At 29.3% G+C, this 16,887-nt stretch overlaps 2 protein-coding genes across 5 annotated transcripts in view; both read right to left on the bottom strand.

Annotated features, from left to right (window-relative positions):
* Positions 1-721: 721 nt before the first annotated feature.
* On the bottom strand, positions 722-9,320 carry LOC130440954 (uncharacterized protein C05D11.1-like). Its single transcript, XM_056774362.1, has 13 exons — positions 8,868-9,320; positions 8,429-8,670; positions 8,166-8,375; positions 7,772-7,894; positions 7,458-7,712; positions 6,742-7,008; positions 6,105-6,533; positions 4,437-4,854; positions 4,133-4,376; positions 3,532-3,715; positions 2,563-2,864; positions 1,991-2,143; positions 722-1,930 (listed from the first exon to the last, which is right to left on the bottom strand). Exons 1-13 carry the CDS (start codon positions 9,037-9,039, stop codon positions 1,870-1,872), a joined length of 3,060 nt encoding a protein of 1,019 aa, XP_056630340.1. The 5' UTR covers positions 9,040-9,320; the 3' UTR covers positions 722-1,869.
* Positions 9,321-10,323: 1,003 nt separating this feature from the next.
* The window catches only part of LOC130441355 (venom dipeptidyl peptidase 4), a 54,877-nt gene continuing 48,313 nt past the window's right edge, over positions 10,324-16,887 (bottom strand). For 3 of the 4 annotated variants that reach the window (XM_056774988.1, XM_056774990.1, XM_056774989.1), the window contains 6 exons: positions 16,410-16,633; positions 15,326-15,509; positions 14,389-14,583; positions 14,110-14,270; positions 12,839-13,050; positions 10,324-11,654 (listed from right to left, as the gene is read on the bottom strand). In XM_056774988.1, the coding sequence (XP_056630966.1) occupies positions 11,553-11,654; positions 12,839-13,050; positions 14,110-14,270; positions 14,389-14,583; positions 15,326-15,509; positions 16,410-16,633 (1,078 nt within the window). In that variant the 3' untranslated portion in view covers positions 10,324-11,552. The remainder of the gene's footprint in view (positions 11,655-12,838; positions 13,051-14,109; positions 14,271-14,388; positions 14,584-15,325; positions 15,510-16,409; positions 16,634-16,887) is intronic. The other variant, XM_056774991.1, reaches the window with a different exon arrangement.

Genomic DNA, 16,887 nt, shown 5'->3' on the forward strand with positions numbered 1-16,887 from the left:
CCAGCCACCTCAGACGCGACCTCTTGATGAACACCACCAAATATGTATCATAATGCTTTATGCAGAATGTCTCACACATGCCATAAACTGTCATCAAGTATTTAAGATATTTTTTATATAGATCCTCTCATAATAAATGATTTTGAATACAGGAAATCGATTTTCATTTTTTGATGAAGATATTTCCATATAAAGATTGTCTCAGATTAAATTACGCAGGATGTCTAACACAGAAAGTCAATTTTCATCTATTATTAAGAATATTTTGATATAAAGTATGTCTCAGATGAAATTGTACAGAATGTTCAACACAGGAGTCAATTTTCAGCTATTGTTGAAGATACTTCCATATAAAGATTATCTCACGTTAAGTTATACAGTATGTTTAACTTAGGCAATCTAATTTTCTTCTTTTGTTGGAGATATTTTCATATTTGGATTGTTACATGATGAATTATATAGGATGTCTAACACAGGAAGTCAATTTTTATCTACTATTGAAGATATTTTCATATAAAGATAGTCTCACGTTAAATTATACAGGATGTTTAGTTTAGATAATCAATTTTCATCGTTTGTAGAAGATATTACTTAGGGGTTTTCCCTCAAATTTAGGGGAAAAGAAGCTGTGGGATGGGATGTTGTATTTTAAGGAGTACTTTTAGGGATTTTTATAACCTCAAACATTCATTTTTTATTTCAAAATCAAGCAAAATAAAAGTGTGGGAAATTATTTAATGTCATTAGGTATGATTTAAAAAAACTCAGAATCAGAAGAAGATCTGTTACTTGAATACTTGAAGTTTTCGATCATTTAGAAATAAAGAATTTAAAAAAATATATTAGTCGGGCCATTGGTCGTGCGTTTTATTATTCATTATTTTACTCTCTTGTTTGGAGGTGAATTAAAAAAAATTGTTTTTGTTCAAAAATTCAATGATAAAATCGTTATTATCTAATCTATACTAATAATAATAATGGAAAAAATACTGTGGGTGTTTAGTGATAATTAATAATAACATTAATCAGATGTCTTAATAAAATGTCAAAAAGAAACGATATTATTTATAAATAAACCGATAAAAATCAAATCGGTTGATTTTTACAAAAGATTTTTTTATTTAAACTGATAATTGTTATGTAGATTGAGCCTGTTTCGTTGATCTTGAGAAAATATTTGACATAAAATGATAATAATGAAAATAAAAGAATCGATAAAACAATATAACAAAACATGTAAAATCTGTTGGATTTAAATAGGAAAAGCTTAAATAGGGAACAAAAAAGAAAAATGGTTAAAAAATGTAAACTGGTAGACACACAAAAAGGCAAACACAACAAGCATAATAAGAAAAGTGATAAAAGACATAAGGAAAAAGAAGAACTGATACAGTAAGGAAAAAGAAAATCTTAAAATTATTTGCATTATAAATTTGCGTCGCCTCCAGTTAGATTATAAGTGATCTTAATTGGTATCTTCATCTATGTTGGGTACTAAAAGCTATACGTGAAGATACAATGGTATTTGGTAGAGTTTCAAGAAGATGTAGAAGAAGAAACGTCTTCGAACTACAATAAAGAGTTTGACAAAGGAATTTCTAGAATACTTCATAATTTTGAAGCACAAATAATATTTAGAGTATATGAGTTATTACTTATAACGAATTATAATCAGCAATTTACAATAACTATACCGAAATATCCAATTAATAAATTTTTTGTTTGGATTTGGATAGTTATTTATGTATAGTATAGAAAAACTGAAAAAATATACATGAATCGTTATTTTTAATAAAATATACTTTAAAGCCTTTTGCATAAATGTAAATATATACTAAGAATATCATATATCAATTGTACGCGTAGATTTTAAATTTTATTTAAAAAACTTTCTTCCAGCGAAGTATAACATTTCAAATCGAAATCCAATCTGAAATAAAAATAATCATTAAAATATAAAAATATACTACTACATTTCGTGGTTATTTACTTCTTAAACCCATCAGAAATTTCATCTAGTTTCGTTGGATCTGTAACTATGGCAGTCTTGACTTGTTTCGGATCAAACAAAGAAGCGACATATTTATCCCCTACTCTATTCAAGTCTTCGGGCGTTACTTTATTTATTGTTTCCAAAAGAGTCCTGAAATGATAAAGAAAATATTAAAAAAAAATAAAGTATACAAGGTTTTACCAATTTATAAAACTACAAGAACAACAATCAGATGAGCAATAAACATTTAAATTTTTTTATCACCCTTATCTACCTGAGTCATCACTGTCAAACGTCAACCGATACACAACTTCGTTAATAACAAATAAATATTCTACCTGAAAATGGACACAACAAGTGATAAAGTTGCTCAAACGTCACCCATTGTGACACATCAATTGGAGCGAAAACCGAGTTAGATTTTATAAAACATGTGACATATTGATTAATTCTGATAGCTGAACAGCAATAAAAACAAGGCGGGTATCATGTCATCTACTCAAAATTGATAAGGAAGTGTCACATAAATTAAATCTAAAGATGCGGTATATAAAATAAAAATTTCTCACCTATTGTATTTATAATCGACTTTATTAAAATAAGTCGTGAAAGATAAATCCACAACGTCACCGGTGGTTTTTTCTTTGTCGATAATTTCGAAAATAATCGAACTTTTGGCGGAATCTAATAAAGATTCATCCCATTGTTTATTCGATAGCTGTTTGGAAACTATATCTTTGGTTTCCTTATAAGCAGCCACTACGTTAGTGGCTCTGTAAAATACTAAATGCAATAAACCTTCGGTTACTTTAATCATCATCGAATAACCGTAAGCAAAACCTTTGCCACGGATTTGCTTCCACAGAGGACCCTAAAAATGATCGAGGAACGATTAATTGTGTAGAACGGATATAAATTGAACATAAAATATGTAACAAGGTCATAAATAACTATAATGGCGTTTTTTTAAATCTTATTGGTATGATTAGATTTTTTTAAAGATTAATGTGATATATAATTAGTATAATCACCAAACAAACTTTTTATATACATTCAATTTATTTAATATATATACTTTCTAATTTCTACAAATCAACATTTTACGATTCAAAACTTTGTTATAATGCTTTGAACGATAACAATGCAATAATTTAATAAATTCGTAGTACTATCCTTGCTAGGATCATCAGGATAGAGTAATATAATGAATCTATTGTTTTACCCTCTTTAAACGATTGTATAAATTGAACATTTTGCACATTTGTGAAAAACAGTTGCCTATACACCGATTTTATGAATTGTAACTAATATCATTGCCAGGATCACTAAGTAAGGATGTACCAGAACCTTTTAAATCGATGTTCGAGTACCTCAGAACGTTAGATTAGTATAAAATTTTGGAAACTTTTAAAGTACCATAATTTAATAAATTCGTTGCAAATCCTTGTTAGGATCACAATGAATAATGTGAAATTGTGAATCGTGGATAAATACAAAATTAATAAATAAAAATATATGTAAAAAGTCGAATTAGTTACCTCACATTGGGTTAAATATTGCAAGTATAACATCAGAGCTGGTAAATCTGGATTATCATAAGATGATATGCTCTTAGTTGACTGTAGAAAAAAAGACGATTCTAAACACCCCATTCCTACAATACAACCCTGTTTGGGATCATCGATCTCTTTTAATAATTTACTGTCTGGTGTAACAAATAATCTAAAATAAAAATATATTTTCCAACAATAATAATTTCAATAGATTCTTCAGTTGTTGGTTAAGCAACTGAGTGAAAATGGAGTCAAACAAACAAAATAACAAGACAGTAGAAGAGTTCACTGCAGACACCTTTTTCCACCAGTTTTCTCGAGGTGTCTCTTCAAGTGTGTCACGTCCTGTTGGAACCTGTCGTCGAAACTATTTGTGCTTCCTTTAGCTAATTATTGAATGAAGAAGCTGAGTATGAAAACAAAAGAAAATTTAGGGGAATAGAGGAAAGTGGTAGAAGAAGACAATGGAAGAAATGGAAACAAGGGAAACCTAGAGACAATAAATGATAAATAAAAGAACATTAACCTGGTAGTTGGTAAAACAACTTTTTAAGATGAAATGGTTTTAGTCAATAAAATAACTCACTTTTGTTGTTTCTGTATAACGTTAAGATCTGAAGGAAAAAAATTATTAAGTGGTAGTGTTGGATTTTTCAAAAGTTCCAAGTTTCCAGCTAAGTACAATACCATATTCGACGGATCTGTTATAATACTTCTCACTTTTTCCAAATTTTCTAAAATCTCTTTAGAGGAATCACCATCCAGTTTGGAAAGAACATAATCCAAAAATTTATTTTGCTGCAGCACACCATTTTTCAAATAATTGCTATCTACGAAACGAATGCATATTGAAAGTAAATTTATAACAGCTGATCGAAATATTAACTCACCTTCTGAAAAACATAAACCTCTCATTATATACGAAACCATGCTTCTACCTTTACGTTTATACTGCGCCACAGAATTATTTATCTTATTGGCGATTACTTTCAATCTATCAACTGTAAATATAGTTTTGTATAGAATTTCCCTTAACCATCTCAGACCGATTTCGTATTTGGCCGCCTCGACTTGTAAAACGGCCGTTGCCGTTGTGGAATAACATCCGCACGTGAACAATCCGCTTTTACTGAGACCTAGAGATGTAGCGGCGTTAACGGTATCGTCGTTTAATTGGGCCACAACGGTTTCATAAGGAATTATTAATCCATCGCGTTCTAGAGGTAATTCGAGGATAGATTCCAGAAGAAGGGGAAGATATATTTTTAGATCGGAAGGCACTTTAGAAGTATCCAGTGCGGCGAAAATCTAAAAAAAAATAGTTATAAATACTAATAAAGACAAATATGACATGTTGTATACGAGTCAAATGGATTAATCAATATGATCATGATTACAAGGAGGCAAATTGAATGATCCTGGTGTTAAATAGTCTTTTAAGTAAAATCTTTATAATACTACTCTACAAAACAATCGTATCACAATGGTCTTTGATCATCGATAATCACTTTCAAACACTTGGCGTCTAATAATTTGGGCATCATCTCCGGGAGTTATTTTACCAAATTAATGAACCGAAAATCTTATCTCAATTATTGTTTTGACCGCTTTTCTCGATTCTGATAACGACGACCACCATTCGAGCACCTAATGCACCAAAATTTGGACATCATCTCCAAGGTTTTTTTATAAAATCGCGCAAACATACCGATAATCGCATCAAATGGTTTTTTTTGCCACTTGCAATCACTTCCGACTACCTAGCGCCTTAGAATTTCGATATCATCTTCTAGGAGCTTTCCTACAAAATGAAAACAATCCCAATTTTGTGAATCCCAAACTACAGTGAGTGGACGCATTGGTTATCACACCAAACAGTCCAGTTCATTCAGGTGGTCTCTATTTTTATTCGGGTGTGACTTTCTAGGGCAAGTTTTATCCAAGGTCACGTATCAAATCCAAAATTTCTTTTATAACCTAAAAATGCTTTGAATGTTTAATTTGATGTTGTTTTGGTAAAAGCTTTCGTAGCTGAGATGTTTTCACTTTTGGTCTCTTCAGATTGAAAATTAGCCCTTGAGATAGACAAAAAATTGACGTTTCAGAACGATTTGGTGTTTATCAAAATAAAAACGAATTTCTGAGTTTTAAATTTAAATTAGTAGTCCAAATGAACTATTTTTAATTGAATTTCCAGATACTTTTAAAGACAAAACTTTATCTATATAATATTTTTTACTGTTAAAACCCAATGTTTGTATTCATTTTAAACAAATCAACTGTTGATCACTTTGAAAAATAATAACAAACACACAGTAGGACGAAATGGATTCAAAATTTATAAGTAGTTGCTTAAAAGATGACACCTCAAGAGAAAAGTATAAAAATATGATTTCTGATAGCCTCTATGTATCAAATTTGGGACTTATTATTCAATTGTATGAAAGAACCTTAACTTTTGGTAATAAACACATTTTTTACAAATACATATGGAAAGTTATTGAACTAAATTGTTATAATACGTGAAAAAAAATTAAAGAAACATAATATATACTCACGTAAACAAAATTTGTCTTCAGATGATCAAAATAAGTAAAAACCGGTGTATTACTCAGATCAATCTTATGAAACGACTTCGAATCACTACTAAACCTTTCGATATTGTGAAATTTAATTGAATTTAAACTAGGAATCGGTACAGAGGTAAGCATATCTTGAGGAGGTTCTCTTTCGTTATGTTCAATAGCTTTTGCCAAAATTTCACCCTTCATCTTCAAACCAGTTTCCGTAAGGGTTTGTATCTGTTGTTCTATTCTTTCTTTTTCTTTATTTGACATTGTTTGTTGTTCTTCTATACTAGGGTGACATTGAAGAGACACGTATTGTCTGTTTTTAACAAGATATTTATCCAAAAGATCTAACCAGAAAGATTGAGGTTCTTCTAAAAGTTTTGATATATCTGTGAGAGGGTTTATACGTTGCTCTAACTGAAATTGTAAAAAATATATATAGGAGATTAATGTAATTCGCTACTATCCGATACTATTAGCATAAAAATAAAAATATAAGTACTAAAACAATAAATTTTTATCTTGTAAACAAAAAAATAAATAATAAATGATTGTACAACACCTGCTTAAGGTTTGTGAATATTTAAAAACTTTTTAAATAAAGTCACATAACTAATAAACTTACATCTTCTTTGGTGTGTCCATACAACATATGTCCGAGAATCATAAATGCAATGGTGTAATGCGGAGAATTTTCCAAACTGCTCAAACTTTCCAATTTATATTTGTTGATAATACTATGTAGTTGAACCATATCTATACTTTTATTTTTTATGATATTTTTCAATGCTTCTTTCAATTGTGGCCCTACCTCTGACAACTTTTCAATAGGAACGTCCTCAAGCAGGATAGAAAAACAAATTTCTGAATTTTCCATAACAGTGTATGATACCTATAAATGTTTACATAAATTAGTAGTTCAAATGAACTATTTTCAATAGATCATGATTTTGAATAAATTAGATAAATTTCCTTGATTTTTTATATCTTTCGATAGAAAATGGGTCCTTAAAACAAGCAAAAAATTGATTTTTCAACCTATTCTGATATTTATCAAAATCAAATAAAATTTCTGACTTTTCCATAACAGTGTACGATACCTATAAATAATGACAAACTAGTAGTTCAAATGGACTATTTTTGATAGATCATGATATTGAATAAATTATAGCTAAATTCCCTTCATTTTTGATCTCTTTTCGTTTTAAATAGGTCCTTAAAACAGGGAAAAAATTGATTTTTCTATCTATTTCCATTTCCACTTTTTGGATATAAATCATAGATTTCTTGCAAACTACAGTAGCTCGAGAAAAAATTTCAGACTATCCTGTGTGAACTTACCTTACTGGCATACGGGTCTTCAATCTCGACAAACTGCTTTGGTAGAGGTGACACAGAATATTCAGTCAAATATTTTAATAATAATTGCGTAGCTTGAACAATGTATAAAGAAGTAACAGAAGAAGCACCTCTCCAAGCAAAACAGAATAAACCATTTTTCTCCTCATCTGAAGGATATTTTACTACAATATCCTTTGGTTCAGTTAATGGAGGTACTGGAGACTGCCATGGTCGTTGGAAAGGTCCTCTTGGTCCCTAAAAATAAATAAAAAAAAACATAAAAATTTTGTTACATCTTTAAAATTATATTATACCTTAGATATAATTTTAGTTTCTAATTTTTCCAAAGCTTTAAACACTTCATTGGGTTTTACTTGTCCAGTTATAACAATTTTTAAATTTTCAGGGCGATAAAATTCCTTGTGGAAATTTTTTACCTAGAAAAATAATGGTTGCAACTTCTTAGACCTTAGAATTTTTTTTTTTTTTGATAAATCGTCTTGATTTCAGATCTCTTTTGATACAAACTGGTTTAAAAAGATGTAAAATTTTATTATTAATCAAAATATTTTGTTAAAGACAGAAACAGGTCCAAACATGAAATTTTTTCCTATGTTTTCAAAGTAATTTTCTATCAAAAGAGACCTAAAGTAAAATCTATTTACCAAGAAAAAAAAATTAAGAAATACATTGTTGATTAAATCCTACTTTCACATTATTTGTAGATTCTCTTAAATTTTTCATAATTCCTCCAGTTTCGGATGAATATCCGCATTTTCCAGGATAAATATTCCTAGCAACAGTTAAGTACATTCGGCTCTCGGCAGAATTTTCCCTGCCCTGCATTTCACAATACACTACACCAGCATTAGTACCTTCTGGGGTGATATGGTGGACTTCAGTAACAAATGCTTCATCCTTCAAATGAAAACCATAATAAAAGTGTTCCAATTATATAAAAATTAACATACATGTAAAGTAGGATATAAAATATGCTCTAAATATATGGGCAATAATGATAAAAAGCCTTCACTCCCAGCTGTTTCCATAGTATAACAAGTATGGTCTGTATCAGTCCAAGCATTTGTACCAGAAGCTAAGCATCTATTTGCCAATAAATCTAATACACCTTTATAGGGGTAATCTTCACTTCCCAAAAATATAAGATGCTCCAAAGTATGTGGTAAGCCATCATCATCAAAAGCTTCCGTTGCTATGAATAATTAATCATTACAATTATAAATTATAAGAAAATTATTTCCAAAATATAGATAAAATAATCACAATAGCATGTTATTCACCTTCTAATCTATTTTTAAATTTCTAAATGTATCAGCTAAATTACATTTAAAAATAAAACAACTCAATTTTTTTCAAAATTATAAATAATTAAAAATCGATTTGGCATACCTAAACAAAAGTAACCATTTACAATAGGTCCTTCCACTTCTGCTATAACTACGGTAATTCCTGTTTCTTTTGATACATATTCCGAAACAGGAATCCTGTTGTAGGCTTGTAAAGAATATAAAAGTTCAAAATTTCTCATATTTATAGTTGGAGTGTTATCAACCGGTGGCATATTCGTACAATTCAAGAAGTAACTCTATATTAATGGAATTGATGAGTGTGAATTAAAAATCTTCACAAAGAAACAGCAATACAAGTTTAATTTTTTAACTTTAAGCACTATGTTAACTTAAATTCAAAATTTGCACTGTTGTACAAATAATATCGATGACAGCTATATTGGATCACTTAAGTCAGCTGGCTAGTGACAGCATCTCCAACAAAATGGCTTGTCAAATTTCATTTGTGTGTTGAGAGATGTTGAAGAACAGGCAGTTTACCTGTGATTGAACTAACTTTAAAACATTTCTATTATTTACTTTCATGAGACTTTCAAAGAATATACAAATATCATAATAATAAGATATTCAGTCAAAATTTATATCTGGCAACTTTGCTTTTATACGCGTATTGGAAAATTGTAGGAATCTGCTAAAGAATTTTTCACATATCGATAATGTTCACAATATCGACAACAGATGGCTAAAATTATTAGTGACATCAAAGAAGTAAACTTCACATAAAAATACATGTGTGAGAAAGAGAAAACTAACCTAGTATCTGTATCTCAGTACCTTTGCTTTTGAGTCTTAAAAAAATATTTTTTTGCGAGTGGACTCTTTGTGACCTCATTCAGGTTATTTGTATAGAATATACAAATATCAAGAGACATATTTCGACATGTTCCTAAAAGTATTAGTAATGTTGAACGAGTAGCTTATTCTGTCCCTCCTTCACGGAAATAGAGACTTTTAGTTTCTTCAAATTAGATCATTTTAAAAAAAGTGAAAAGTTACGTTCGATTAATACTTATTAATTAGTAACGTCTATATTTGTAATTTTTGGTACATGGATTGATACTTAAGTTTTGAATCACTAAAAGTAACATTTTTTGCTGGACTACTTGAACTGTGCCTTATGCCCAGAGATATTCTCAAAAGCTCTTATAAAAACTGCAAAGACTTTTTGAGGTTGTTTATTAGAATTACTATAAAATAATTTGGTTTAGAATATTTGAATGCTGTCCATTGGTGCTTCCGAAACTGAGGTATGTCTTTATGAACATGATGCTGGTATCCATATAAATCAATAGATTGTTATGCTGATTATTATTTTTTAAAGAAAATTTGCATAGCTTCGGATAATTATATTAAATGCAAATTTGAACTGGCTGTATTCTATCACACAATGAAAACTAGTATAATTACAAGTTTCAATGTGGAACAGGTTAATTTATTGTTTTCTCTATATCTTATAGTTAAAACAGTTTTTATTTAGAAAGGGTGAAATAAAACAACTTTATAAACATTAAATATCAACAGAGATTTATTTGATCACAATAACGCAGAGACAATAAGACAATAATTATAATAAAATTGGGTGTAGTTCTGAAAATATAATCTGACCTTCTTTAAAGTTATAACAATTTTAATTATTATTTCTGAAAATATTGATTTGAGAAATGAAAATTTCAGACAAAAAATGGAACCCATTAAAAAGCTTACACACCTAGAGGAGGTTCCAGTAGACTCCTGCCAAGATATTTTGGATTATAATAGCCAAAGGAATAGGTTTATGTAAAAAATGTATACGACCTTTTTTGTAGTGCTTTTTATGAGCTTCATTTTTTGTATGAAACTTTTTTTCTCTAAAATCAATATTTACGGAGATATTGAATAAAATTGTTTCAACTTTTATGCATGGATGGTAAATGAAGCTTTATCAGTAAAAATCCTTTTAGGGATTATATTCTCTAACAAGGACAAGTTTTGGCATCAATCTCAGAAAAATAGGGGTTTGATCTTTTCGGAACTTTATTCATAATATACAAAAAACTATCAAATGTTTTAATATAAAGAAGTGTCGTTGGTAAATTTAAAGTTACATCAAATATATAAGTAAATTAAGTGATTTGGTTCGATTTTTAATAACATTTGGGAAACCTAATAATAATTATTTAAATAAATATGGTTGATATTGATTAATTATAACCTAAACAAAGGATAATAATAAACAAATAATTTGTGACGTGTATTCAAATTTGACATTTGACACAAAACTTATCGAAGTTTGTTCCAATTGATTATTGTGTGCTAAGCTCATGAGCAAGGGTATGTTTAGTGGTCGAACCCATGGGTTTCGTACACAAACTATAATACAAATACTACGAAAGTTGAAAGGCAAGGGTATAATATTGAAGAGAGAAATACTTCTAACAGCACAAGTTTTATAAAAAATTGTTATGGACTAATAGACGAAAAATTTAAAAAAAAAAACATTTATTTTTATCCAAAAATATTATTTAATAGTTTGTTTTCAAACCTTTCATATCTTCACACGTTTATTGTATTGTTTATTTCATATTCTAGCCCTTTAAATTTCATAAAATCTTTGATTCTGTCCGATTACATTTTTTCCATTTAATCACAGCGATGGCCGACAACAGAATTCTCTTTTCGTATTTTGACTAGTTCAAGTAATAAAAATCGCAGTCGTTGATATCGTTCTTTAAGTAGAATGTAAAATTTAATTTTCATTTTTGATAAAACATTCGTCTAAGAAATTTTCCAATGAATGGTAGAGATGCGGTCGGACGGAGCCTAAACTGTGATCTTCATCCGGATAACTCTAAAAATAATTAAAATATTAGAATAACTTTTCATCTCTTGATAATTTTTTGTATAACTTGAAATGTATCTTCAGAATGAGTATGGAATGAAATCTATTTTTTTTACTTTTGAAAAATGCTCGAACGTATCAATTAGTATTTCGCCATACAATAATAATGTATACTGGGTGTACCAATTGAAAGATATCATCATTGTCAACCGTCATTTTGATTATTATTTTTGAATAGTGTATAAAGTTGTAAATAATTGCCAATTATTAAATTTTTATTAATTATATATTATAGGAAGATAAAAACTAACAAAATATGGAAAACAAATAATTGAATTTAATGATTTCAATCAAGCAAATTGTCATTATAATGTTATTTAATTATTCGTCACACCCGCATACTACATCAATTTTTTATTCGTGCCTTTAGCTAATCTACAAACTTTAATTGTCATGTATCCTTAAAAATAAAGTACAATGATTAAGATCTGGAGATTTCGGTGGATATTAATCAACAGGTCCCATTATACTTATTCATCTGCTTAAAAATGCAGGAGGAGAAAGAAGGAAAAACTAAAAAAATTAAGTCTTGTAAAGTGAAGAGGTTCATCATCCTGTTGAAACACTCTTACTAGTGCCTTTAGCTCCTCTAAAATCTTTAATTTTTATGTATCCTTAAAAATAAAACGCAATGATTGAGATCTGGGGATCTCGGTTGAGAATTTTGTTTATTAGATATCTATCTAGTTGATATTAGTCTTTGTAGTAAATTCATTTTGATATCTAAAGGTAATTTATAGATGGTATTGCATGCTCGTTTTCCCCATACGGGGGTAAGTCAAGATCAAAATACACTCAAATGATCAGAAGTATTCAGAACCTCTAATCACTTCTGGAAGTTAACAGAAACTTCATTGTTTTAATCAAATATATTCCTCGTTTCCATAGACATGTTTTTGAAGATATTTCAAATATAGAATTTTACTTCTTATATTGAGTGTTGTAAAAAATTTGACCAATCTTATGGAACCTCGTTCTATTTGACAAATCTTTAAATGTTATAAAAACGTGAACATTTTTCTTGGTGTATTTTTTGCTAGTATCTGTTTTTTTAATATAAAATTATCGAAACTTCCTTAGATAATGAACTATATATGTAATAGTTTTGAGTACAAAAATTATTTACTACTAACCTGTTGTCGAAATAATATGTCCTTTAATTCAAGCACCTTCGACCATAACATAGATTGTTGATAATGAACGTTATCGTCATGAGTTCCATGAATCAAAAAATATTCTTTATTTCTAATACCTTCGTAATTTTTCAACAATTGCGCTTTTTGATAAGCTTCTAAATTATCCGACACCGTAGGAAGACCCATGAACCTTTCTGTGTATATGGAATCTGCAAAAAGATGTTTGAGACAACAAAAGAAGGATTGGGAGAATAAAACAAAAGCTGTTTCAATTTAAATACTGAAAAGAAAATGATGGAAAGGAGATATACCTAACAGAAATATTATTAAGTAAATTTTGATAAGTGAGAAGGACAGTGGATCAGAAATAATTATACAAATAATGTGAATATGATATGAAGGTATTTGTCTTTTAAAAATCATTCTACTTCATAAATTGAGGGAAAATAATCTAAAAGATTGTTACACTGAGAAATTTATTCACTTATTGTGGCGCAGTAGTCACTTTTGATTTATTTAATCAAACCTTTCACTCCATTCGAGAAAATCAATAAAATCTCGGAATGTATTCTAAATCGTCCTCTACCTATCTACACTTCAGTATTAAAATCAAAGTAAATATCTGATATTATTTTTTATATTCACTTGTTAGTTTTTTATTATTGTACTCACAAACATTTCTTTTGTTTTAAGCACATTTTAGCAAATTATAGATAATTTTAAGCGCATTAATAAAAAACTAACAAGTGAATATAAAAAATAATATCAGATATATACTTTGATTTTAATACTGAAGTGTAGATAGGTAGAGGACGATTTAGAACACAATCCGAGATTATAATCAATTTCTATAATGAAGTGGGAGATCGATAACAAATTAATTTCTTCAAAAACTAGAATGTTAGTGACTACTGTGCCACAATACGTGAATAAAGGAATATTGAAAATGTTTGAAGAAAAACCCTAACAAGCCGAGTGACCTGTTACAAGAAGAAGAATAGAAAACATGTTTATAGCACTATTAATTACGTCTAAAAATTAAAATAAACAAAATATTGATTGAGAAAAAGAATCACTGTCGACAACATAACCTCAAATTGATGAAAATAAGATAAGAGTACTTGAGAAGGAGTATTTGTGACACAAAATTTAAAATTATTTCTCTACTATTTATTCTCACATATCTTTCTTTGAAATATCTACAGTTACATCTCTTGTAAACTAAAATTTTAAAAGATTTCGGTTAGTTGATGTGATAAATTATTTACCATACAAAGTCCAATCCGTTACCGGTGCTACTGATATACCACATTTAAAAACTCCTTCAGTATCTTCAGCTAAAGCCATACCGGAAGCATAACCTCCATAACTCCAACCCCAAATTGCAGATCTCGAAGCATCTACATAAGGTAGTGTTTTTTGAAGAAGCCTAAAAGTTAGATAATTGTACATTTTATATAAATATTATTCTTGTTTTCATTTGTGATAAAGAAAAGTAAATTTTCTGTTTACTACAAATTCAAAGTAGCCGAGAAAGGGTTACTTACTTGGTAACGTTTATTTGATCTGCCACCTCTACTGTTCCCAAATTTCGGTATCCTGCAAACATGATTTTATCACCTCTTAAACCCGAACCTCTACCATCAATAGCTGCGTAAATAATACTTTTATTGGCCGCCAAATAACTACCCCAATCTAATAAAAATTTGTCTACTACTTGATATGTATCAGGTCCACCATATCTGAGAAAAAAATAATTAAATAGAAAGTTGCATTATGCCTTTCAGAATGTCAACTGCTCCCAATAACATCTAGAACATAGTCCAGTTGATGGAACCATCCATTCATTTTTTTATAGTTTTCCCTACATTAACTTATGACCAGAGTCGTCAAATGGCGTGCGGCTGTGTTTCCGTCACAATATTGTTAGTAGGGTTCTGGACTTCCTGATTTTTAAATCGATTGAAACGATAATTGTTTCATTTTTTTTTCAATACCAGTCTCAATATTTATTCCTATATCCTTATAGCTGCTGTATATACAAGATTTGATCAAAAATATTTATTTAAAAACAAGCAAAAAGGTAACAAGTGTCCTTTGAAGTACCACCCTTGGCTAGCAATGAATAGAAGCATTTTTGTAATGTTTCCATTTGAATGACTTCCATCTACATTGTCTTGGTCTTTTCAACGTTAGAATGATGTTAAAAAGTTTCCTGTTTACTACAATTTTCATTATTAAAAAGAACTAGAAGTAGCATGGTGCTAAATCTGGTGAGAAAAGCGGATGAGGATGTAGCAGTGATTCTCAAAATGGTCTACAGGAAAGTCGAAGGGTTCTTCGTAAATTTCCATGGTTACATTTAATCTTCACCTCACGACAAGTTTTGGGGATATGAAATTTTGTTTCACAGAAACCAAGTCTATTAGGAGAAAAGTTTAGGAAGTTCGGATTTATTAACAATCAACACATTTATTTACTTACACATTCACCAACATGGGATATTTCACTTGTCCACTGGTATCCATATTTGGTGGAAGTCGCAATAAAACGTTTGCTTTAAATCCACCCGCGACATCAAATGATAATTTTTTTAGAACCGGCAGTTGTTTATTTTTCAAAAAATTCACCAATTCCTTATTATCAGTCCATACAGTCACCATTTTTCCTAAATAAAAAATATAATTTGTTGTTAACTGTCGAACATAACCTTAACAAGAGAATTTTATCATTTTAGTGCAATTAGAGTTGCTTTTGTAGTTAATTGAACAGCATAGTAGAAAAATGAATTAACACAATAGACGTGGATTATAACAAGAATGTATTTATTATAAACCCAGGATGTACCATCCTAGAGTACTGAAATAATTAAATCAAACGTGTCTACGTTCACTCCAGGATGTAATCTGTTGAGGCCCAGTTCTGTCGTTGTGTGTGAAAACATCCATACTGTCCTTTGGTCATTTTTCCATAGAAAGTTTGTTCTCGATGGATTCCTTATAACCCAAATATTTGTATAGGTACATCAAAGACTTTGTATAACGTTTGCGCAAGTGACGAATCATGAATCTATGCAGCATTAGGACAATTCGATGGGCCAAACATCATACACTCCTGATTTGACACCAAATGACTTCTTTTTGTTTCTGTATCAAGAACAAACTACATGGTTAATTATTTTTAGTACCAGTAGTAATTTTGTGTTCAAATGACAGAAGTATCTTAGTCGTAATGGAGACAGTTTTTAGAAAATTGGTTCAAACGTATAAGAAAGGAAACAGTGTAGAAATAACCAAAAAAATATGATAATACCTAATTTATTTTCAATCTTAGAAATCACCAAATACTGAGCTTTATACTAAAACTATTTCGATTCAGTAAGGAGTGCTCTGTCAACTCTTAAATTCTCAAAGTTCCGAAACGACTTAATATACAGTAACAGCTTCGAACATTATTATTTTTAATACGATAATTTTGATACCCTATATCTCAATAATGGTGAAAATACTTCAATTAAAGAACATTATTGTATATAAAATTACAAAATAGTTGAAAATTTATACACTACCATCTTTATCATAAATTGAAATGTGGGGTACATCCGGTCCTGCGCAAGTGAAAACATAATATGAACCGTTTCCACTGAACTCTGCCAAGTTATAAGCACAAGGTATTGATGAATTATGACTCGATTTCAAATCGCAAGAAAGACAATTAACATTCTTCGTTTCAGGAGATACAGTATATAAATGTTGCACTGAAGAATCCGATTCTGTATTTGCTAGATAATAACTGAAAAAAAAATATATATATATATATATATATATATATATATATATAAATGAACCAAATTACAGTCAAATACAAAATAGACAAACAGAGCGTTAAGTAGCAATCATCATATTTTTATAGTTTATTTTCCAAACAACGTTTGTGAGGTTAGGTTAGGTTTACTTTAAAGTTATTTAAAAAGTATTTACTTTACTGTTGTATAACATGGTGTTGTATTTTGTGCTAGATGGTATTTTTCTGCAAATTTTATCAAA

This window comes from Diorhabda sublineata, chromosome 3 (genome assembly GCF_026230105.1).
Source record: "Diorhabda sublineata isolate icDioSubl1.1 chromosome 3, icDioSubl1.1, whole genome shotgun sequence".
Lineage (NCBI taxonomy): Eukaryota > Metazoa > Arthropoda > Insecta > Coleoptera > Chrysomelidae > Diorhabda > Diorhabda sublineata.